At 29.8% G+C, this 26,368-nt stretch overlaps 1 protein-coding gene across 3 annotated transcripts; it reads right to left on the reverse strand.

The window, feature by feature from the left end:
* Positions 1 to 313: 313 nt before the first annotated feature.
* LOC145743902 (diacylglycerol kinase zeta-like) lies at positions 314 to 25,600 on the reverse strand. 3 transcript variants are annotated; one of them, XM_082561968.1, is made up of 33 exons: positions 25,342 to 25,600; positions 25,032 to 25,076; positions 24,711 to 24,821; positions 23,836 to 23,932; positions 13,647 to 13,755; positions 13,092 to 13,175; positions 12,253 to 12,327; positions 11,940 to 11,996; positions 11,359 to 11,427; positions 10,967 to 11,005; positions 10,440 to 10,577; positions 9,652 to 9,837; positions 9,172 to 9,254; positions 8,294 to 8,468; positions 7,937 to 8,065; positions 7,468 to 7,570; positions 7,142 to 7,263; positions 6,825 to 7,007; positions 6,307 to 6,413; positions 5,895 to 5,984; positions 5,649 to 5,740; positions 5,384 to 5,463; positions 5,205 to 5,253; positions 4,731 to 4,873; positions 4,329 to 4,393; positions 3,733 to 4,183; positions 3,399 to 3,604; positions 3,105 to 3,173; positions 2,816 to 2,915; positions 2,702 to 2,739; positions 2,108 to 2,274; positions 1,808 to 1,944; positions 314 to 1,478 (listed from the first exon to the last, which is right to left on the reverse strand). In XM_082561968.1, exons 1-33 carry the CDS (start codon positions 25,580 to 25,582, stop codon positions 1,356 to 1,358), a joined length of 3,963 nt encoding a protein of 1,320 aa, XP_082418094.1. In that variant the 5' UTR covers positions 25,583 to 25,600; the 3' UTR covers positions 314 to 1,355. The 3 variants fall into 3 exon arrangements, with proteins under 3 accessions (XP_082418094.1, XP_082418102.1, XP_082418111.1); XM_082561976.1 differs by lacking the exons at positions 23,836 to 23,932; positions 24,711 to 24,821; positions 25,032 to 25,076; positions 25,342 to 25,600 and adding an exon at positions 15,252 to 15,851; XM_082561985.1 differs by lacking the exons at positions 23,836 to 23,932; positions 24,711 to 24,821; positions 25,032 to 25,076; positions 25,342 to 25,600 and adding an exon at positions 15,248 to 15,314.
* Positions 25,601 to 26,368: the final 768 nt, after the last annotated feature.

Raw genomic sequence — 26,368 nt, forward strand, 5'->3', positions numbered from 1 at the left:
TCGATTTATCTAATTAACTGCAGTAAAATGACTACTGTAAGTTACCTCTTTCTACCGAAGTTATGCTTATCTTAATGACTACATAAACTCTTGTGCTAAGATCTGTTTATCAACTTTTTTGTGCTAAATTTTTAAATTTGAATTTAGGTCTTTGCCCCCCTTGAAAATACCTGACGCCCCCTTTTGGGGTGCGTGCCCCTTGGTTAAGAACCACTGCTTTAAATAGAAATATCCATAAGTAAAACGGCCATTATTATTAAGTTACTTTTGGTACCCTGTTTGTCGGTAAAATAAAAAAAACAAGATTTCACGGTTTCTAAGATTTATTGCACAAAATAGGACGAAACAATTTAGAATTCGAGCAATTTAAAACGGAATACTTATAAAGAGTACCAAAGTAGAAAAACCAACGACTTACAAGAAACGCTAAACAACTTTTTAACACAGAAATCGTAAAAATAAAATTAAAAAAAGATCGACCTGTCTAGTAACCAAATAATAATAGAATATACGACGTATAGATTGTAAGTATTATGACTCGACAAAAAAATAAAGTAGCGTTAAGTGCCAATAGAAAAACAACCCAATTTCAGCAATTAAACACACCTATACCAAACATTTTGAACGCTTCATAAACTTGGTAGGCTCAGTTTCGTAAAGGTTGAAAACGTAGGGACGTAGTACAGAAAAATACAGTGGGAAGTTGGTAAGCTAAACAAATGATTAAAAGATATAGGCGGATTTATTTCGAACCGATTAAAGCACAAACTATGAAACCGAGTACGTCGATGTAACCTTGATTTTTAAGCATTAGAAATAGGGGAAAACTTTCGGCAAATTAACAAATCGACTTTTTGAAACCTACAAAACGCCATAACAATTTCGGCAGTTATTATGTTATCGCTTTACAGTGATGACGTCATTGATATCAAATAACGTCACAGCGACTGTCAAATGAAGAATCGGGAAAAACAGTCAAAACCCAACTTTAAATTCGGCAATTTTTTCTATGTAGTTATTTAAAAAACAAAAATACTAAGGTAAAAAAGGATAGTACGAAAAAGAGGCTACCACGCAGAAAATGTAATACGGCCCTAAGATCATACAACAATACATGGAAAAAATATCGACACTGAAAAAGTGGTATTGTCGGGCAAGAGTCAGTGTCGAAAAAATAACGTCGGACATTTTTCGCTACATGCTTGAAAACAAAAACACTGTCAGATTGGAACAAATTAATGTCAGAACGTAACTGCATACGGACAAGAAAGGTAATACTGCATCGTTTATAGTATTGGTCCGAATTTTTTTAACTATCGAGCAAAAGTTTAAGCAGAGTTGTGGCAGTATGCCAGCTATAAGTCGGTCTCGTGGCAGCTTAATCGGTTCTTTTTTAGTCTGGAGCCTTGCGCTTGAATAAGGAGTTCGACCAGTTCAGGAATTTCAGCTTTTTTTGCTTGTTCAATTGGGGTATGACCCTGTATTACAAAAGCGGGAAAATATTAGATTTAAACTAAAAGTAAGTTTACCCATTTAATTCGCCCATAATACCGAAAACTATTTGACTGAATAATAATATTCCCGAAAATCTAAGTTTCAAAAACGACATTTTAAGGTTAAAAGGCAATTCCAAGAGTAGAATTAAAATAAGAGAAGTTAATAGAAAATGTGTTATCATCCATAAAATGGCGTTTTTAGTAAAATGCCTATTTGGCAAATTCATTTTTGGTATATGACAGTTAATTCTTTCTTGCAGCGACTTTACTAAAAAAACAGGCTAATCGTCGCTTAATTTGCGTTTACCTACCTTTAAATCAATCGAGGTAAGCGAAGCACCTGCTTGTAAAAGTTTCTTACAAATGTCCACGTGACCATACCATGCCGCTTTGTGCAAGGCTGTTTGCTGCCGCGTAGTGTCCGGCATTTCAATCAAATCCTTTGAACCTAAACCGCAAAAAAATGATTAAACAAAATTCAAACTTTTAAATACAAACTACTGTAGTCAAAAAATGTATTATATTAATAGTAAAATTTTAAATTTAAATATGTAAAAAAAGTACGTTTATTTATAAAATATTTCTTAAAACAGACAAAAAAAAACATTTACCATTTTTGAGCACGTGGTCCACCACTTTTCCGTTGTTAAACCTGGAGGCATGATGTAGAACAGTATATCCTTCTTCGTCCTTTAAACACATGTTAACACCGTGTTTACATGCCAGCATAAGCTTGGTTACATCGCCACGTTTTGAAGCGTCGAAGAGCATTTTTCTCCTGAATGTTTAGGTGGTGGTTTTAGGTGAATGTTGTTTAAAAAATATGTTTTCTGCTCATGTGATCGAAAACCATTCAACCGAACAGACATTTGGCCAAAAACCATAAACGCCATTTTATTAACAATGTCACATGTTTATTAACCCGTTAACACCCTAACCATTCTTTAAATAATACCCTTTAATTTCTCCAAAAATTTTAAACAAAAAAATGTCGTTTTTAAAATTTTGGGGTATTCGACCAAAAGGCATTGTGAGCAGATACCCGAGAAAAAAATGGTTTATTTATATTAATATATAAACGTTGTGCAGTAGAAAAATAAAATTATTAAAAGTATGAAAGCTTATTGACAAATATTTCTTTATATTTCAAATGTTAGAAATTATATGATATGTTACTCTAAATGTTTAAAAATAAAAAAGCTTACCAATATTGAAGATCTTCTTTATTGTTCGGTAAAGAATTCTTAAAAAAAAAAACAACATTAAGTTATTATTTGTTTTAATAAATTGCTGTAAATTTTTTAACAGAATGATTTTACCTTGTCTATTGAATTAGAACTGTTGTTGGTATTATTATTATTTCCATTCCCCATTCCTTTAACAAAATCACTTAACAACATTGGGCTAGAATCAGGAGAACTGTAATAACAATAAAGCAAAAAAGGTTCCCCAAATAAAATTAAAATCACAAAAAATATACAAAAATACCTAAATACTTAAAATAAAAATCAATTAAAATTCCTCTTTTCAAAAATTAAAAACGTGCACACGTTGTGAAAAACTGGTTTTGTGATTCAAAATAAAATATAAAAATAATAAAAAAACTACCTAGTTGTAGGTTTCGGTTCTTCAGGTTTTTGTTTATTTTCCTTTTTGTTATCTTCCAATGCTAATTTGCTAAAAAAATATCAAAAAATAGCTTCACAACATAATAAAAATCAATATGTTTGTTTTTTAACTTATGATCATCTGTGAAGACCAGGCTCAAAGGCAATTAACTTGGCGTTGGTGAGATTTGAACCCGAAACATATGGGACAGGAACCAAATTCATAACCGATAAACCGCACTATCTTACCATTAAGATGAATTAGGTTAATAATAAGCACAAACAGTTAACTAACCTAACAAAATCCCCTAAAAGCATATTTTCACCCCCAGCGGCTAAACCTTGGTTTTTGGAATTAGATCGCTGGGTCATAAACGATTTATTTCTAGCAACACTCTTCCCTGCTACGACATCTAGTGGCGATGCAAAATCCTCGGCAACGAGGTATTCGTTGCTGGAAGTCGAATAGGACGAACAGTCGCTTTCGCATAGAAGCAAAGACTACAAAAAAAATAAAATACAAACAACTACACAAAAAATATAAACAATACAACTTTTACAAATACAAACAATACAATAAAACAATTTTAAATTAATAATGGCCAAAAATCACCAAAATCTTTATTTACCTTGTTATACGCAGAAGCGGGGGACGAAGTAACCGAGGCCGTTTTCGTAGAGGCCGAACTTTTTTCTGACACCGCGCGGTTGTCGTCAGGTGACAACAAACCGTCGCCAGAAGACGGTAAGAAACCTATCCCCGAATCCACGCTTTGCTGCGCCTCAGTTTTTGGTTCAGTGGATATTTTAGGCACAGCGCCATCTATCAACGAAGTTTGCGCCGAGTAAAAGTGCTCAGAGTTAATTGAGGATATCCTTTCGTCCATCACAACGTAGTCTTCAACGTTGCCGAGTAACGTCGCATCTTCAGACGACGTCACGCCGTTGGTCTCGGCGGTGTGCTCGAACACGACGTCTAGCGAAGGTGCTCCAAAATCATTCGGTAGTTCTGTGTTTAGAGAGGTTAATGAAGAATGATTTGAGAAACCAACTTTAGTCGCTGCTGCTTCCAGTTTACTTCTAAAATAAATCAAATAATAAAAAAAATTCTAAAATAAGTCACCAGTTATGAACATTAAAAATTTTGCATAAAAATAGAATTTGCCAAAATTAAAATTTATTTAAAATTAAAGGGTTCACACTTTTTTTAGCAAATTTGACTTACGTTGGGTCGCTGTGAACACGTGTCCTAAAATCATGACGTGTCGAAACTTGATGGGCACGCTGAAACTAAAATAAATCACGCGGTTACTCGTTTGTTCTTGACTAATTTAATCACTCATAATTTTAAAACAAAAAAAAATATTTATTTCTGTTAAAGTAAACAGATACTGAGTGTAACACGCTAAAAATGCCACTTTTATCCACCACCTTTAAAATAAAATGTTGTTTATATTTTATTAAATCGTGTTCTGTTGTGTTTTTATTAAGCTATCTGTAAACGGGGGCCTCAAGGGCAAATATTGTGGTATCGGTAGGGCTCGAACTCGAAACCTTTTGACCGGTATACCACACTACCGGAATATGACATTACTTTTTTGCTATTGCTATATTTAAATCCATTTACCCCATGAGTGGAAGAATTTCGTGAGTTAGCTTGATGAAGTTGTTCCAGAATATAAAGTTCACGATCTGGAGTGAAAACATCATGGAGGATGTGAAGACTTTCCTGACTTTTGTCGATGGGGTAAAACTTGTCGGCATCGCTCGCTGTATTTAAAAAAAATTTAAAAATTTTTAAATCTAATTTTTTTTATTGTGTCAATTTTTTTTTCCAACATGTTTTCATCTACAGAATTTTTTAACCAAATGCAGCAAAAAAAAGTTTATTCAAAATAATAAACCTTTATAGCTTAAAAAAATAAAAATAAATAAGTACAAAATAACCAACTTTTTAATAGTTTATACACTTAAAAATTAAAGTAAAACAAACATTTATAACCAAAGCCCGATATTTTTTATAGCAATTAAAAAAAATGGTGAAACAAGAAGTTTTAGGCAACTATAACAGAGTTTATAAAAAATTAACGAAAAAACTTACCATCCAAAAACATCCATTGGTCTGATAATGGATCTGAACCTCTGTCGGCCTTAAAAAAAAAGGTTTAATTAAAAAACATTAATTAAAAAATATTATAAAAAAAAAATGTTTAATGCAAATTTAATTAAAATACTGGCTAATATCGTAAAATTTAAAATATAAATATTACTATTACTTACAGGGTTTAAAGCTTCTAAACAAGAACGAACAGTTTCTAAATTTGCGGTACTCGCAACAACCGCAACTAAAAGTGGAGTAGCTAGAAACAAAGAAAAAAGAATCAAAATTTAAAAACTATGTATTCTACACAATGCAAAATATTGAACAAAATGAGTTAATAAAAGAAAATTTTTTAAATAACATTTATATTTTTCTAGTACATTTAGTTAATTCTGTCATTTTGGTTTATAAAAATTGTTAATATAAAGAGGTATGAGTTCTTACAGGTCGAACAGAGGCGTTCCTTCTTTCCATTCCATTCTTGATATTCTTCATTTCCAATAACATTAACTTTTACTTTAACTTGCTCGTGACCACTATAAAAATAATATTTATAACATTATACTTATAACCAAATGTCAATATAATATTACCTTTAGCATATGTAAAAACTATTAGGCATTTAAAATTTAGTTTTAGGTCGTAAAAAAACAAAAAATATTATTAATAAATTTTGGATATGTAACTTACTCAGTTACTGCAATGGAAGCTCTTCTTTTTAATTTTTGAAGCATATTTGCTTGATTGAAAAACTCGATTTTTACGTTGCAGGGATTCAATCTAAACCCAAAAAAAATTAAACAAAATTAAATAATTAATAATTATGTTAATTATTACACATAACTATTAAAGAAAATATAAAAGTTATAAGTAACACAGTACATTTTAAAATTCAAGTACAATTGTTAATTTAAATTTAATTTTTTTTTAATTTTAATTTTAACGTTTTTAACAAAAGCATTTAGAAATATCTTTAACTTTTTAGCAAAAAAAATTCTATTTAGTTTTGATTTCTGCTGTTTATTCATAATTTAACCCACAAAAAAATCAAAAAATCACATTTATATAATAAAATTTCATCAATATTAAAAAACTAATTTACCTGCAAGGTTCACCATCAACTTGTATTGGAAATGTTTTGGTGGTTTTCATTAAAATTGATCTGCATTGACACAATCTATCACCATGCCCTCCCACAAATAACATACCCTTAAAAAAATATAAACAACATCAAATATTAAAGCTAACCAATTAAAAAAAATCAATAAAAAATTTTAACTAAAATAAAATTAACAAGGCTTTCAGTTTAGGTCGAATCAGTTACAAAACAAGTTAAAATATTATAAGTTTTAAAAAATGTTAGGTGAATTTTTATAAACGCATACAAAAAAGAAAATATATTTTAATAGCCTGCACTTTTACTCTTTTTATTAATCACTACATTTTTTATAAGCACAAACTAACTTTATATGTAAATAAGATACGACCTTTATAACTAATATACAATATACGCCATAGCGTGCTAAATAAAACGACGCTCATATACATTAAAAATCGCAAGAGATCAAACCATCATAGATACACACGTTTTTAGTTATTAACTACGTATTTAAAACTCACCAATTGGTTAAGACTGAAAGCCAACACTTCGATCAATCTATCATCGTGTCTCTGGGCCTTGAACTCTCCTCCCGTGGGGTTTCCCCAAGGGCAAGTCCCCGAGCTGTAGCGCGGTATATTGAGAAAGATCAGGCAGACAGGTTTTAATTCGCGGATTTTCGGGGTCAGATTTTTGCCATCACACTAAATTAGAAAAAAAAATTGTTTTAAATTAGAAAAAAAAAATTTGACAAAAAACTATTTTTTAAATTTTAAGTTTTAATATTTATTTTTTCAAACATCAAAAATAAAAAAAAATCTTTAAACTTTCAACTTACAAATAAAGTCATGTGCTTTGATAAATCTTTAGAATGATCACGTGTTACATATTCTTGTACTCCGGCTCTCGCATAAAATATTTTATTTCCAAATCGACTTTTAAATTTACCTGGATGGGCCTCTAAAATACGAATTAACATTAAAAAAAGAACATATTTTAAAGTTCGAAGCTTAAATTAAATCAAAATTAAAAAATAACGAAATTTTTTTTTCAAATTCCAATAAGGACTTAAAGACATTTTAAGCAGAAAAAAAATTTTTTACTTTTTGAGAAAAATCACGTAAAAAGAAAAAAATTTTTTTTTAAATATCTGTAATTATTTACCTCTTGAGTTATGAAAATCTAACGATACTGCGGCGTCTGAACCAATGCTGAAGTAGTTGTTGACGACATCTAGCGGCAGTTTGTCAACACCGTCTTCCATCATCTACAACAAAAGAAAAATTAATTTTACAAAAAAAATAAAAGAAATGACTGAATATCAAATTCCTTCGTATATTTTTAATTTGAACTTGCAGTTTGTGACTCCATTACCAAAATTACTAACACTAATTTTAAAATAAATTTAAAACAAACGTCATAACTAAATTTCATTAATAATGTTAAGTTTTAATCACAACCTACTAAAATATGACGTCAAAACAAAAAATAAATGACGTCATAATTAAAATCTAACTCAAAATGGCGTTATAACCAAAAATAAGCCTAAATAACGTTATAAACTACACCACACCCAAAATTAAACACAAGGTGACGTCACTGGAATTAAATGACGTTATTTAAGCAATTGTACCTCATCGTCTTGGTGCTGGTAATTAGGAATCTCGCTTTTTTCAACAATAATCTTCCAGCGATCGAGTTTAACAAGTTTTGCTTCCTCCACTCCCTGAATGATCTTCTGGATCGATTCATCCGTGTATCCCTGGATTTAATTTTTTTTTAATTTAAAGGTTTTCGTAGAAACGTTTTTTTTTTTGGAGGGGGGAAAATTTATTTTTTTAAATATTTAAAAATTTTTTTTTTAGATAAAAACAATAAAGTTCTTATATTTTTTCACGGCATTAAATACAAAAAGATGTAAAATTAAAACTTCTTAAATATTACATCCGCTAGACGTCGTTGTGCGCCAAAAAAGAACCCGCAAACTTACCGGTCCAAAGTTCAGGGTCCGGGACAAGTCATTCCCGGTGCCAAGAGGTAGTATAGCGACCGGAGGAGGTCGGGACATGTTTAATTTATCAAGCACAGACAATATCCAACCTACAGTACCATCTCCACCACAAGCTAATATGCGAAGGTTGGGTACTTTACGATACAACTCCAAACTAAAAACAAAATAAAAAAAATCAGTAAATTTATTTTTTTAAATGTATTTTTAAAATTGGGCAACTACCAAAATATGTTATTATAAGGTAAATACAGTTCCTTTTCCCTAGAGAACTAATTAAGAATATGCAAATTAGCGTTAAATAATAAAAATATTTACTAAGTTTACTACGGTAAAACTAGAAAACAAACAACAAATTGTTTTTTTGGTCATAACTGTATCTTAATATAGAATTGACAAAATCGTATTTTCAACTTGTCGAAATAGCTCATGAATAATTGAAAATGTTATGTCCTATGACAAGCAACAAAATGTCTATGTTTTTATCAAACTCATGCATTTTAAATTAACCAAACCCATATTATGTTATTTTTTAACAGAAGGTAATTTTGCAAATTTTTACAGCCGTGATCAGCGTTATTTTAAAATTCTCAAATCCTATATTGCTCCGAGAAGACAAAAAACACCACACATTACTATTTTAAAATGTAATATACCAAATAGATTGCTAGTATTATATAAAATAGATAATCAGCCACATTGGTAAAAGTTAAGCATGTTAGCAGGCACTTAACTAACTGGTACAAATGCGACAGAAATTGTTGTTTATTTAGTTAAAATTAAATACTAACACATAGGTATATTAAATATAAAAGGGATATATATTTAAAAATCCGTATATTGAATAAAGTGACACTTACGCTTCTTGTGGGCCGCCCTTCGACAGATCGAATACTTGTCTGGGATTGAGTGACCACAAAAAAGATTGCATCAACTTTGCACCCTGCACAAAAACATCATATTTAATACCTTTAATATAACATTACTACGTTTTAAATTCAGCCACAAAAACAGAAATATCGTATTACAGAAGTTGGTCTGCAAAATTTGAGTATTATCATATAGAATTAACCTTGTGTGTTGTGCTAAAATATCAATAATTAAATAAGTCGGAAATTGGAGGAAATTCAAACTCATTAATATTACAGTATGGTGGTTATTAGGTTGCTGTGCAAAACTGCAGAATATTAGGTATATGATTTATGGATTTTAAATATAAAAGCTTTTACAATAAAGAAATGATTTTGATTGTCAAAATTTGTCAATAATCAGTTTTTTTTTCTTTTTTTAATTTAACAACATCAAATTAAAATATTTATTTAAAAAATAATTTAAATTACCTGATTTCCTCCACTTTTTGGGTTGATAAAAACAAGAGTTGGTGACACAAACGCCGCCTGGTGGGAGAGAGGACGGAGAACAAACGTCTTCGGTTTGCTCTCTTTCGAACTCCTCTTCCTCCAGGTTCCAGTTGATCCCTTTTTCTTTTTTGAACGATTCCGAAGCGATTTTTGCTTCTGTGAATTCTAAAAATTTAAATTAAGATAATTTTGAAGTAAAAAATTCACCGACTGTAAAAACACAAACTTTACGATTTTTTTAGAATTCTAAATATAATTTTTCACCATTATTTAAAATTAAATTATATTTTTCAGGTAAGACGACTTTAAATAGAAAATCAACCACACAAAGAAGTAACCTAATTTCCTAAAAAATAACCCATAGTCAAAATAGCGAAAATTCCAGTATTCACAACCCCGTAAAAAAGGTTGTTGACAAAATGTTGTAAAGCTTTAATTTAACAAAATCCGGTTTACTCAACAAGTTTTACATTTAGTAGAACGGATAATTAAATTAGGTAATACAAAAAGCACAATTTTTGCCTCTGTCGTAATGCGTAATTTACGCCTTTTTTATACATGGATAATATATATGTATACTACAGTAGAGTAAATAAGTTATTAAAAATTGTATTATGATTGTTTGAATATATATTATTATAATTGTTTGAATATATATTAGTTTAAAGAGTCAATGTGTTAGTTTATGCCATGACATTAAACCTTAGGCTTTTATAAAGAATATAACTCAATGTAAAAAAAAATACAGAATTATTACTTTTAAATACCTTTAGAATCCAAGTCGGGGGTACAACACTCTTCGAGAAACTGCCCAGCGTGCACGGTTCATTGATTTTGTGCATCTGAAAACAACTTACTTTGTTGTGAAATGCTTCTTTGCACCAAGAACAACTTATCGCAACAATCTAAAAAAAAGGATTTATATATTTTTTTAATTTTTATAGCTGCACTAAATTATAAACTGTATTTAAAAATAATTTAAGGGTACTGATAATTAATTTGCATAGTTGTTCTTGTATTTTTATGATATTAAACAATTTGTATATAAAACTATGTTTATTATATTTCATTGCAAAACAACAAAAATGTTCTGACGTTGCAATGACGTCGACAACTAAATTTAACTTTTAGGATGTTGTTTCAAAAATTCTCAGCAAACAGGTCAAGCTAATAAGTTAACTATTGCTTTTTAAAGGTAACTGCGCGTAACCAGTTTTTAAACACAGAATACAAATGACGTATGGCTGTGATATTATGACGTAGATAAAGCACTAAGATGTAAGTGTTTTTTTACCTTGGTCGCTTCCCGAAACCCAAACCGCTTCTCAAATGCCTGCAAAAATAACAGTATTATAATTACCTGCAACTACAAACCAAAACAACAATACCGTGGTTTTAAATACAAATCTAGGAATGATTTGCAAAAATTTCGAAATCACAATTTTAGGAATTAAAAAAATAAAGTTAAGTTAAAAATTCAGTCTTAACAATTATATTAGTTCTACTAGAAGAAAAATATGGGAGGGGGGGGGATATAATAAAAATAGTGGGTTTTATTATTTATGGTATTATAATAGCACAGGAGAACATTAAGTCGTTATAGTTAAAGTTATTTTGCAGGCAATTTTAACATAAAGGTGTAAATTATATTTAATTTTTCCACATATTTTAGGAAAATAAATTTACCTTTCCACAGAATTTACATTTTCCTTCTTGTTTTCTTCTATGTACCCAGTGATGATGAACAACAAGATTCTAAAAAAATTTAAAAAAATTAACAATCAAAAGCATTTTTAAATACGAAAATCAAATTTTTTTTTAGTTAAAATTTCGAAATAATATCAAAATGCCATTATCCAGTTCATGAAATGAGCCGAATAATTTTGTCTACTATAAAAGAATGTTGTTACTCGGCATAACCTACATTAAACTGGTAATGACGTCACGGGGATTGTACACAAATGATGTTTTGCACGACGATATACTAAGGGCCGACCAAACATTTTATTTAAAAACATTTATATCTATCCAGGACACTTTATGATAACACAACAAGGTATCAAAATAATATAAAGGTCGACATATTTTTCAATCCAATACTGACGTAAAACGTTTTATTTTTAATAAAAAAAATTCAACTTTTGGCATTTTAGACGTGCGTAGTTTTATAATATGAAAAAAACTAGTGATGTTTTGTCCATTTTACTACTAATGGGGTTTAAAAATAAATAATCAACGACCCCAAATGACGTCACATGTTTACATACCTCTCTAGCGCCTCTGGTGGTCGGTTCTCGAAATGTGATTTTACATCGAAAGCCAATCTGAAAACAAAAATAACAAAAACGTCATTTTCGAGTTGGATAATTAATGATAAATTCACTTCACGACCTTTTGATCTATATTTTAATGGCAAATAATTCATTTTAAAAAAAAAAGAAAGATAAAATTCAAAAATTAAAATATTTTGTTCGACCTCAGACATAAAATCGTGAAATATTAATGCGTTTGAGAATTAAGTTAACAGTTACCACTGTTTTTAAAGCACAAAAAACTTATGATTTATTAACTCGATTTTACCCTGACAAGCTGAGGGAAGCAGTTGTCATGAACTACTATATGGCAAGCACTACATTTCTTTCTAGTACCAGATTTCTACAAAAAAAAAGTTAAAATGATAAGTTTAATTTAAATCTTCAAAAAGCCATCTAAGCCTATGTTATATATAATTTGCAAAATTATACTTTAATGTCATATATTATTTTTGTTTTGTTGTTTGGTTTTAAACGCAAAAATACACCAATGTAATATATATTGTTTTCATTAATAATTGTATATTCAGTGTAAAAAATATGTATATTAGAAAAAAGTATATTTGTACAAAAATTCTTATTAATTGTTTTCGACATTCCTCTAAAAATAAATAATTTAATTTTATCAACGTCATGATATGTACTTTATGCAGTAAAAATACCCCAGTATTTCTAAAATTAAAACACATTAAAACTAGCATATCATGGTTCTTTGACGTCATTTACGATGTTGACTCTAGTTTTGTTCAATCCTAACTTTTATATACGAAAATTATATTGGCTTTTTATAAACTGCGCACTTAAAATTTAATTGACGACTTCTGACGTAAAGATAGAAGTAACGACTCTTTTTTACATGTCTACGGTATATTGACATAGCACGTCATTGCAATTTGTTACTACAGCACGTTTTGCTTATCTAAGCATAAAATAAGAAGCCCTAACTTAATGTTGTTTACTTTTATGCAAAATGAAAATTGCAAACACCCTTTATAGTAAGAGATAATTTTATACCTTAAAACACAGTATCCTAAATAACGCTTTAGAGGAGGCCTATTATTTATACCGTATATTACATACACAAGCATATATTTAACGTTAACTTACCGAGCATGAATTTTCGCCAACGTAACAGAGGTCACCAGAAGCACTTGTGGGTGCCCATATATGGTCATCACAAGAGGCAGATTCCTGTAGAAAACATAGCAAAAATAATTTTAACTTTTTGACTAAAAAAAATTAGGAGGTCACAGAAATTTTCATATTTAATCTAATTTTCCATTATTCAAAACTTGTTATATAGGTGATTTACAATGCAATTGGAAAAGCACACAACACTTGTTAAACAAGTACTAGTCTCCTTTCTGAGTTAAACATATAATTAATCAATAATTTAAAGAGCTAGAACAATTACCCCCTCTTAAGTTAAATAATAAATCATTTCTCAAAAAAATAGAAAAGAGGCGATCAAAAGTAAACACACGCAAACACACAAAAAGTAACACACACACACACACACACACACATCTTTAGAAAGCCAATGTATTTTATAAAATACAAATGACAATAGATTTTAACATAAAACACCCACTTTGTATTTACTCAGTAGTCCTTACAGTTTACTGAATACAAATTTAAAAATATTTCTATCTATTAACTTACCGACCAGTCCACCTCATCTTTTTGCACAATTTTTCTTTGCATGGTTGGTGATAATGTTGATGAAATGTCTAATTCGTTCATGTTATAACCAGCTTTCTGAATCGCTTTTCTGAAATAATACACAACTAAGTAAAAATGAGTTTACATATATATTTATATATCATAATTGGCCTAAAACTTGTAGAAAATGTCATCATTAGCCAATTATTGAATAATATTGTATTAGATACTATAACATTGTATTTTTCGATGTAAACAGTAAGCATTTATCTATTTTGGAAGTAATTTAATACTAAATAATATTTTAAAACAGCATAATTTTTTCAAAATTAAATTTTATAAAAAGTAAAAAACTACACTATTTTTTAGTATAGCAAAAACTGACTAAACATCTAATACAAAACTTACTTAGTAAATCCAGTTAACATTATTTCATTTATATCTGGCACTTTCCTTTAATATAAATATTCCATAAACTTAAAATGTTATGACCACTTTCCTAAAGCCCACGCTTGCTATTCATGAGTCGTAACAATAGCTAATACCTTTCGGTCCAGTGTGTAAATCGTATATAGAGCTTCGCGTCTGTTATATAACAACGCTGCGCAGGGTTTTATTGTCGTTTTGGACTTTTAACTGCGAATTTGAAACATGCTATAATTAGGTGTAGGAAAAAAATTCAGTATAACAAACTATTTTTACTGACTTTAATGTTTGAATGCCAATTAAGCTAAAACCATGGGCCTAGTCAAAAATTTTAGACATCCTTTAGGCTATAGTTATACTTGTGTATGCACTATTTCTCGTATAGAACCCCACTTGATCCCCCCCTACATAAGTTTACCGGCAAACTATAATACGCTAACCACAGTATACAACATTTTCTATATATTGAAGTCAGTTTGACCCAGGGCTATTGCGTGACTTCGACTTTTTTGCCAAAAATCAACTGATCCGTGAAGAATTTATATTTTTAAACCAAAATAGCTTCAAGAACACAGATTCGGCTATTTAAGGAACTTAACTGATAAAAATATCATGAAAAGCTCGCTGCCTAGATTTTTAATCCAATAAACGCCCTTAAAGGTATTTTAGTACTTGCTAAATTTGCTATACCCTGCAGCAGTGTATATATATCGTATTACACGAGAACTTATATTTACATATACCATTACTTATACAATAGTTTACCTTACCTATTTATTGGAATTTTTCGAGCATTAATGTAATTAAATGCTGAGCTAATGGTGGTGCAGTACATTGTTTAGGCCTCTTTTTTTAATTGCTAACACTTAAAATATGGATTATATCCTACTTATATTATCAACCAACAAATTAAACCTAATTTGAATATTTTTCTGTTTCCTATGCAATTATATAATACCAATAGCTTATTGCAGACGAGAACTATGCATTAAAAGTGCTTTTACATAAAGTATGTTTCCTATGCAATTATATAATACCAATGGCTTATTGCAGACGAGAAATAAACATTAAAAGTGCTTTTACATAAGGTTATAAAACGAAATGCCAATAAAATTTAATCCTTTGGGCCTACTCATCAATAAAATATCGTTTATAAGTCAAAAAGCTATTTGCACCTACTCCAAGCTTTTTCGAATGATAATCTCGGTGGCACTGAGTCGTTCCCCGTGTTCCTTTGCTGTCATGCATTTAACCAAGGTGGACCAATCCCCACGCGGATGCCTGTTGATGCCTCGAATCCGCGGATGATAACAGCACTGATCCGTGGATACGGCGGACGACATTGAGGTAACAGATTGCACGGTGTTACGAGACCGCGAGGACGTGCTGAGCGTCCGGTAAGTCGACGGAAATGTTACCGCGCTGCGACGCCGCTCTAGCCTGCTCACCATTGGTTTGTTCGGTATCACAGGGTTACTAGAGCTACGCTGATACGTCACAGTTTGTTCACCTGACATCACGTTGGGTCTAAAGGTGACTGAGCTACGGCGTCTGTTACTTAGCCGAGCATTGTAAGCGGCCAATGCTTTTTGCTCTTCGATTTCTAACTCCATTTTGGTAGCCATTGTTTTTAAATGGAGTTCCAAGTTTGTATATCCAAATTAAATACTCCAACTACGGATAAATCCTCGTATTTTATTGCAATAATAAGTGGGCAGTTAAAGCTATATAGGCAGTGCAAGTTTAAGAATTACATCTAAGACACTAAAAAATAATAATATCAACAAAATGTCTTTAAAAAACGGCTAGCTCTATTTTTACCTTTAAAAACAATGTATTGACTGTACAATTTAAAACTTAACCTTTCCTTACAGAAATAAATCACTTAATATAAAGGCTCTTATATACCATACAATGCTGATAACATCTCTAAACACATGTACAAAGGCTGGCTGCTGTTCACCTAATCCATATAGCGCTTATGTAATGTTAAAAACCAACCGCAAAGAAAAAAAATCACGAAATTTTACCTAACTATCAAGCCAAGCCTAATATTTATAAAGCGGTTGCTAAAAAAAAATCCAACTTCAAGGTACCACAATAAACTATTATTCACAATAACATAGAATTAATAGTGTAGTAATATAATACTACACTGGTTAAGTTTGGTAATTAAAATTTTAAAGTTTAAAGTTTAGCTTTTCAAATAATATTTAAAGTTTAGCTTGCAAATAAAAAAAAATTCAATATTTTTACTACTAAATATCACCAACGTATTAAACAACTGCCTAAAGAATATTTGGAATTCTGAACTAACAGGTCACATCAAAATACAGTTGCATCTTTGTAGCATATACGTCGATATGTAGTCATGCACCAAAATTAACTGATAATCAGCAAAAATTCTCAAGCAAAGCTAAACCGATAATTATCAAAAAAAATTATTTTTTACATATTTATAACATGAACTGTAATTTTTCATTTTTAGCTTGCTATTTTCCTAACCGATATCTATACATTTACCCTTAAGATTGAAAGAATTTCAAAAGCGTTGATAAATACATTACTATTCCACAATTGGCAATCAATAAGCTATCATAATACGATCAATATCGTAAAAAGAACAGCGAGAGAATATTAACGTTTCGACTAAAATATTTACCGTGTATTTATAGAGTGTAAATTTTTTTTGAGAAATAATCAAAATTACCTCGAAATTTTAAACAAAACGTTTATCAGGTGATAGGACCTTTTTGCATTTTAAATCTATTTGCGATCATCGGTAAACAGTTCATGCACCTAGGCCCTAATCAAGTATTTTTAAATTACAAAATGTAAATTCTTGCTATCATAAATAGTAAAATCACAAACAGTTCTTGCTAATATACAAGTTTCACTTTTAACGGTAAGCTCAACCTTTCCAAAAAATCATGTTTAAAATTTGTACAAAACTTGACATTTTCAATAACGTTTATGCGAAAAAAAACTCGTCTGCGACATTTTAATTTTACCACACAAGCTAGCCCGGCCTAAAATTGTTTAAAATGTCAAAAATCATCGGTGAACTATGCAAAAAAATAACAACTTGGTATAAAGACTTTATTGCATATTAACGACAGGCGACATTACATTCGACCTTTAGGCTCAAAAATAAAGCTTTTTCGAAATATCTCAAGATCTATAATTTACATTAGAGGGTGAATGACAATAACATTGTAAGGTCAGCGGCAAACGAAAAAAATGACAACAAGAAAAAGGTAAATACCAAAACAGTCTTTCGACCTGTGTCTGCATTGGATTACTGTCATATTACCGAAAACAATTTGACCGAAAAGCATTTTACCCCAAACCGCTATTTTACAGACATTTTACTCCCTTTTATTTTAACCTTATATCTTTAAAAAAATCTCGACCTGGACTTCGGTAAATTGCAGTTTTAAAAATAATTAGACCTTAATTTCGGTTGAAAGTCACTTTTGAAATTTTGGTTTTTGGAGAAATGTTCATTTAGTCATATGGTTTTCGGTAAATAGGGGATGTCGTCTACCATTTTATCAAATATTATGCAGTAATATTGTTTGACATATATTAGTACATAAAACAACGTATTGTAAACAACTTAACTTTAATTGCCTAGCTTATAACCTGATCGAAGCTTAAAATTGCTACTTATCATTAAGATTCGGGTTTAACCCTTATACTTAAAAGTACTGCAAACCATATTTACAACTGATCTAAACATATATACATGTACATTCAATCATTATTGTATTTTTCAGGCCAACCCAGAACGAATTAATCAATTGTTTTCTAAAACCTGAACAATAAAGCCAAACGTTTTATCATCGTCTATTATATTTCCCTTTTTTCCTGAATCTTTATTACAGAAAATAAATACTTAGAACTAAATTATGAATTACTTGGAACAGGTAGTACGAACTGAAACTTAATAAAGTCAACCCTGTCCAATCAAATTTAATCAAAAAAATAATTTTCGAAATAAAAGAGAAAGTATTCGACCCACTGGTTCAATGCGAAGTACCTGAATAAATAAGAGTCCGCACTTAAGTGGTTCTATATTGAGATTAACATCTAAAGAGTTAAACGGTTTTGTTTTGGTAAGTTGTTTAGACTTGGAGCTTAGTCGATATAAAAAAGCAAAATAAAATGTTATTTAAAATTTTTAAAGCATATAAAAATTTTGAAAAAAAATTTTGACAGGTTATTTAGGTACTTTATTCGGTCGCTTAGGCCGCGTTATTGCTTGACCAAATAACACTTAGCGGTGCTAGTTATAAAAACGTCAAAAAAAACTTTTATCCTTTTTGCTGGATTAAGGTCAACCGAAAACAACGAAACCTTTCAACCATTAACGTTTCTGACAAGATTTTCTAATTAGGCTTTAAAAGCGAAATCAAATATTGATGACGTAAATCGATGACACAACTTACATGTTAAAGTGCGAAAACAAAACAACTCAAATGTGACTAATTAGCTTGCAGAAAACAAAGAATGACTGTAATGATATTTGCTTAAGCTAATTTAAATTAGTATTCAGTTCTTTAATTGACAAACCAGTACACAAAAATACCAACACCTTTCTAGTATGTTATTTTGGCTTTATGCACTAAACCGGTATTTGGCATTTATCTACAGCCACTTAAGAAATAATTAACCTATGACTGTTTATATTAAAAAAGAAACTGCAATCTTTGATTAAAATTGCACAAGTGAATGGCACTTCCTCGGATTTAAGAAGCTATGACTAAAAAGCGGATAATATTGAAAGAAAAATGAATTTTAAAATAGAAAGTTAGCAAAATAATTTCATTATGAGTGATCATAATTAGCTACTTAAAAACATAACAAAAAATAACAAACCACTGTTTTTCTAACGGTCTGCATAACTAACTTTAATACTTATTTAGCTTATTCTTGTTTTAAAAAAACTGTTTAAAGAGTGACGTCACTAAATAAGTGATCTGCATTGCAAATGAAAATCTTGTTTAACATTTTGAAGAGTCAGCGTTTCAAGGTTAAACGAACCGAAACTAAGTTAAAATTTTTGTAAAAAAAATTCCAGTTTTTGTGAAAAATGTCTTCGAAAATTTTTTATTTAAAATTATAAAACAACTATTTTTGGTTACATAAATTGTTTAAATAAAATTATACATAAAATAATTTTCCCGCGCATCTTACAATACCTTATCAAAATACTAAAAAACTTCTTACTGGCTAAATAAAAACTTTTAATCTAGCTGTCTAAATAATTTATATCAATTTGTACAATTAAGCTGACGCATATTCTAAATAAGAGATATAAGATTAAGCTAATAAATAAACACGTTTACGCTAAAAATAAAACATAATGTTTCTTATTTAAAAAATGTAACACGAGCGGCGCTTACTTATACTTAATGTTGATATACCAACCCAAAAACATGTTATTAAGTCCACTCACATATTTCATTCAAATGTCAGAACACATAATTAATTATTTAGAAGAGTACCAAAATAAACTTTTAAATACAAAACACTGGCACATTTCCTAACGAATTCTGGCCATGCGTGAACGAAGCCCTAAGCCACGCTTTTCAAATGGGAAATAAAAGAACCACGAAGATGCCATTAAAAGAGAGATTTTGTTCGCCCTTTAACGTGGTTGATACCTCTAAAAGGTCATTTTTGTTTTGGCGGTTTAAAGGTATACTTTGAAATTACTATGTGACACAGTTAAAGGTTATACAGGGTAAGGTGTAACCACTGGTTACTTAACTTTGTTTGTAAACTCATTTACATGTAAGTAACCCTACAAAACTTACTATTGCTTTACTTGTTTGTTTTTTTTTGCAACACCACATACATATTGCTTGCCTGTATGATATACAGTTATGCGTAGTACTAAAATAATACCAATTAATCAATCAATTAGACAGTGCAAAAATATAAGCAAAACAATTTTAACTTATCAAAATTTGTATTTTTTAAATTTAATATCTTCTAAACTAATTTCTATTTCAAACTGAATTTGTTCATTTAAACAAAATTTAACTTCATTTTCACAAAATACATTAGTAAAATATTAATTGTTTATTACCAACTTTAAATGCGGTTATACATAATCTTAATAGCAACCACTGGTGATAATTATACACCGCACACAGCCCTGAACTAAACGCTTAATCACCTTAGCGCCACTGTTAACCCTAAATAAATAACCTGGCGCGAAAACAAAGTATTAGTAATTGCATGTCGTCACTACAAAAAGTCCATCAATGCATGATAGAGCGCAGACAATGCTGGCCTAAGTAAGCTACGTCAACAAAGCCGTACTTCCGCGAGGTAAAACAGGCGATATCTGCTGCCCACCGGCGGTCGTGAAGAATCGCGTTGTTTTTGGTAGGTTTTGGGTCGTGTGATTTTTTATTATGTTTTCATTTATTAATTACCAAATTTAAATTAAACTTTGTTTTAAATATATATTTAAAATGTATACTGTGCTAATGAAACCAGCTAATGAAACCAGTGCTAATGGAACCAGTTTCACAATTTTAAGTTTCACATTGGATTTTAATAATATTTAAGTTTAGTTAACTTATTAAAAAATTATAATTTGTACATAAAGACAAGTTGAGCTTACAACACCAAAACGATGTAAAATCACATTTTTCATCAATATTATCAACATGTATATAAGTGTATTGCAAAACTAAATAAACATGTTACACAATTCAGTTTCGTTTTACATTACAGCTGTCGCACACGACATGTTATTCTATTTATAAGCATAAAATATTGATTTTATAAGATGCCGTACTGACAGAGAGCCACTTGCTTATTGTTCCAAAAATCAAACAAAAATTATTTTTAAAATGTAGTGTTAACCCTTTTTAGGTGTCTTGTTTAATTTTTAATTTTTTAAGAACACAAGCTCAATTTTCCGAAAATAAATGCTTACAAAATCACCTCCCAAAAAAGCCGCAGGATTTTTTATAAAAAGCACCGATATATCAAAATTACGTAAAACAAAAGGGAGAAAATGTAAAATAAAAATAGATTTTTGTGCTAGAATCGAAGAACCGAAAAAAACACCTACAATGAATCATCCAATTACAAGATTAATATTTACCAAGCACATTGCTTTTATTTTATTAGTTCTTGTCACATAAAAACCGCAATTAATTCCATTGGACCCAGGCATATTTATATACAATCCAGTATAACAATTCAATATATAAAAATAGTATCAATTTAAGTATATTTACTTAAGCCTTGAACAAAAAGAAAAATCCTTAACAAAATCGATAACTACTATGCGCTGTAGAAGAATTTACGATTGAAATTATTGTTTTTTTTTGGTAGAATACACAAAGCCATATTGCAATATAAATTTACCAGCTATTGTGTAGTTCTATTTTAAATGGCCCCAAAATTGGAAAAACTATTAATATTTTTTTTTAAGAAATAACGTTAATAGAAAATAAATATTTAATACAATTTTTTTTTCGTAAGAAAATAAAAATCAATATGACCGTTTAATAAAAAAACCACAAAAACGCAATTTTGAATTTGCACAAAAAGCCTAAAATAACAACCATATTTGTGGTTCGTGACCTCTTACTACTAACTCCTAAATACTAAGTATTTGACCATGCTTTCAGACATAAGCAATAGGCTAAACCCGACGTCGTGTAACGGTGTTTAGATGTGGCTTAAATAATCACCCTGGCATTTTTGTTTGGTGCATGAAAAGAAATACATTGGGTAAAATTAGAGAAACACCTGATAAGGTTAGGCAAAACAAAAATAAAAAACATTTACATGGGCTGTTATTCGGTTTGCCTAAAAATGATCCAGTGAATTAGCTAAGTCCAAGTAAAAAAAACTAGCTGTTATAAAAATTGTTTGTGTACTTCTTCATTTTAGATTATGTCAATAAAATCGATATGGCAAAATCAAACATCACAAATTGGATATAACCACTCGATAAAAAATCGAACTTAATTCAATTTAACTAGATCATTCCTTAACATTTTTGCAGGTAAAAGGGCAATTAATCTAAAAATAACTTTAGTAACAACAACATCAAAAAACCGGGCAAAAAATACGGCCTATTTTGTTCAAATAACGGCGTTACAAACGTCGCAAAAACGTTCATATTTCTCCATATCGCAATTGAATAAAGTGCACACCACGTCATAAGACTTCAGGCATGTATGCAGAATCCTGGTAACAGCGTAACTTCCGACCGAGGCCAGCATGAATAGTTTGTGTATAGATGAGCTTATCCGGTCTTAGTATTAGTGAGTGGGAGAGCCATAACACGCCAACCTAAGACCGACCACAAGGCAACGCTTAATTACGCTCAATGCGCTACATCACGAAACCAGAAACGGAAGGGTCATAAATAGATTCACACAATTTTTATTTTCACTATAAGACGCATAAAAACTAAAATAAAATTTAAATAAATTGCCGTATCGTGAGGGTATAATGTCCAACTAAATTTGCTAATACGTTAAGTGAATCTGTGTTTGTCGTTCATTTCAAGCCAAAAACATGTTTTTTGCATTAAAATTAATCAAACCGGTGTGTGTTTCAGTCAGCCAAAAATCAATGATTTTAGAACAGACAATTTCAAACTTCCAATGTAAATTGTACGAAGCCGTGGGTCACTCCACAAACGAATAGTTTTACGACGAATATGAATACCGGCTAATAGCCTGTATATATGTGTTAGGTAAATATTGTCCGACGTTGCACAATTTCCAAAGTAAACTACTTGATTGTTTACATTGTAAAACTTAGATATCACTACAATGCGCGAGTAAGGAAGTACCTTGTGTGCTTAAAAGTCATTAAAACGTTCTCGTACATAATTCCATTTTAACTTCAATTGTTTTAAAGCAGTTTATTTAAAACGTGGATTAAGTTTATCATTCAAAAACTTGTCGTTTTTGCAAGCATACATGACAACAGTCGACTTCGGTATCAAGAAACATTTAAACTCATGTATAATTTATAGATCAAATAAATTTAATCGAATTATAAACTTATATGTTACTCATAGAATATATAAATCATTAATTGCTTTTAGATATTCAATCCAGTCTACTAAAATTATTAGGCAATTAATAATACAAAGTAATATGCCACACTAACTATTTTTAGCCCAACGATTTGACTAATTTGTCAAAGCACTATTGTGTTTTAGGATTATAAATAGATTTCAAGAAGGATTTATATCAGATGAGTTTTTAGTAATATCATGACTTGTAAACTATTAACAATACATTACTCCCCTTCACAAGTTATTTAAGTAGCTTTTAGCAGAAAATTTGAATTATCGATGGTCGAATAATGCATTGCGGAACATGAAAATCCCACATTAAACTACACAAATCTCATAAATTATTAAATATGAAATCCCATTTTGTGCAGGGCCTTCTGTTGGGTTTATTAATTCCTTAATTAAAGTACAAGGGAAGTCAATCAAAATAAATATCCCCTAGACCTTTTAAACTATATAGGTACCAGTATGAATTAAAATTAATTACTTTTTGTTGATTCTTTAGAACGTATTCAGAAAACTCACTGTTACTTACTAAAAACTAAAAACCTATCTTATTTTTGTTTTGCGATTGATATAGAAAGTAAAAGAGCTCAACAAGCTGTTACACATTAATAAATAAACATAATTGGACCAAATTAATCCTATTTTTAGGTTTTAATGTGTTAGAAAATTTTGTATAATAAATGTCACCTGTAGGATACTCGATGGGCTGATACTCTTCGATGTTTGGCATTTCCTAGAAGGCTATATTCAGCTGGGTACATTATTGTTTGATCTCCACTTTCACCTTAAAACATTTATAGTGCAAATTAATATCCCATGAAAATTTTTGATTTTCTATAACTAAAATAAATATATAGCCACACAACCAACGCTACTTCAAAGAAAATTTTGAAGTCATAAAAACATGGTAATTAGTTTTTTTTCAATCTTTTTTTTTTTAATTTTATTTAGTTGTTTTTTGAAAAATTGAATGTATGTCATGTTAATAATTTATTTAAATAAAAGAACAGTACATTAACAAGATGATGATACACAATTTAAACATGAAACTATAAACCATCTGTAGGAAAATTATTTCTACTGTCTTGTTATTTTAACACAAGTTAAAAGTTAATTAAATAATAAATAAAAGTTTTCATTTATATTTTTCATTTATATTATTACCATTTTTATAGTAAAGAGAAACTAATGAAAAACTTATCAACCAACTATTAAAGTGAAAGTGCTACAGACATGTACTTGAAGACGTCAATTCCATTCAAAGTTTAACTTCACAACAAGTGGAAATATGGTTATCGGGTTTTTTAATAAAACAATATTTATAATATGGAAATTAGTTCACAAATAACTTTTTAACAGTATGTACAGGATAAGAAAATAGACTATATTTATTAATCAAAATCTAATCTAAAATTTTACATCATAGTATAGCCATGCAAACTCGATTAAATTAGAGTCTTACATAACTTAACTAGAGTTGTCTATAACCTAATGGTATTCCTGTCACAAATTAATACTACCTGTCACAAATTAATACTACACAACATTATTGAGGTACTAACCTTGTATTTGAGCTGGCAAGGTCTCCAAAAATCCGCCAGAAATACTCTCCCAACTTTCAGTACTTCCTCGCTTATTCCATGACTTTACTGAAGTCACTGAGTCGTTGGTGCCTGTACGTAAACAATGCAGCTAGCTTAGGTCTATTTAGTGTGTGTGTGCTGTGCATTTTAACAAACATTATTCATAACACTGTGATTCATCAACATTGTATATACTGTTATATTATATTCACAATCAGAATTTTGTTACAATAAACATTTATAATAAGTTTATTGCCTTCTAGTATTTTTAAATTTTATGTATTTTCTGGCTACATTTACCTGGAATAGATGATTTTTTTGTATTGTCACGGTTTTCTTTTTTACCTTAAAAATAAACAAATATTAATAGTAAATAATGTTTAAACATCACATAAATGTCAAACATAGCAAATCATTATTTAAATTTTTAAATGAGAAATTTTTAAATAAAAAATAAAAATAAAAATTGTAATTGGATCATTGTAAATTCTGTATAAAATCCTAACTGTGGGAACTCCTTATTGTCAGGTTTCATGCAATCACGGCAAGACTCAACATGCAAAAATTATTGATGGAGTGAAAAGACCTTAAAATACTATGCATTCCTAACCAGTTTTATCTCCACTGTTGCTATTCAGTCTTTTATATTTTTTATTTTTTCGAGTACTACCGATACCATTATTGTTGGTGTTTTTCTTAAAGTTGGTCACAACTGGGTTTGGAAAGTGGTGAGGGTCAGGAAGGTGAAGTGGGGACTTCAGTAAAACTGGATCCGAATTACTGTCATTGCTCAAATATAGTTTTGACTGTAGCAAATCCTTTTCTTTGCGTTTTTTTCTTCCAATAATCATAATTAAACTAAAACTGGTTTTAATACTCTGCAAAAAATTTGTCCAAAAATTTAAAAATACTAACTGACTGAATTTTACCATATTAACAGAACAAAAAAAAGATAAAACCTACAGTATTAAATAAAATACCTTAATACTGAAATAGTGTTAACAGACAAGTAAAAAAATTCCTAAAACTAATAAATTCTCCCTTTTAATTAGGTAATTATTGTTTACTTTACTGCTCTCAGCTTGTTTAAAACAATTAAAATCTGTAATTTTTAAATTGTCATTTAACTGATTTCCATCAAAATCAATTTTTAATTGTTCTTTTTAAAAAAATAAAAACTATAACACTCAGCTCATATTCAATACCATTTAGTTATTTCGCAATATAGAATACCCAAAAGTATAACAGCTAAAAATTCCTTATATTAACATAATTGACAGGCAGTACCCTGCAATGTCATTGTGTTTATAACACTTTGACAGGGCTACTCTATGTCAAAAATTACAACTCATGTTGTGTATTTTTCTTAACAATCAAACCTCTTGCTATCGTTTTTAAAAGGAAATGCGTATCCTTTTCCTCACAATAGCAGTGTGTAAAATAAAATCATTCATCCGTAAACTTGTAAATAAAGAAAATTTTTACAATAAAAATATTTACCAGCTTATAAATTACTTACAGTAAGCAAACTAGAATAACAAACGGCCAATAGTTTACAGTAAATTTGTTTTACGCAAATTTTCCTACAAACTAAACCTGAAATAACGTAATGAAAGTTGTTGGATGCTGATTTATAA

The sequence above is a fragment of the Corella eumyota genome, chromosome 1 (genome assembly GCF_963082875.1).
Source record: "Corella eumyota chromosome 1, kaCorEumy4.1, whole genome shotgun sequence".
Classification (NCBI taxonomy): Eukaryota; Metazoa; Chordata; class Ascidiacea; order Phlebobranchia; family Corellidae; genus Corella; species Corella eumyota.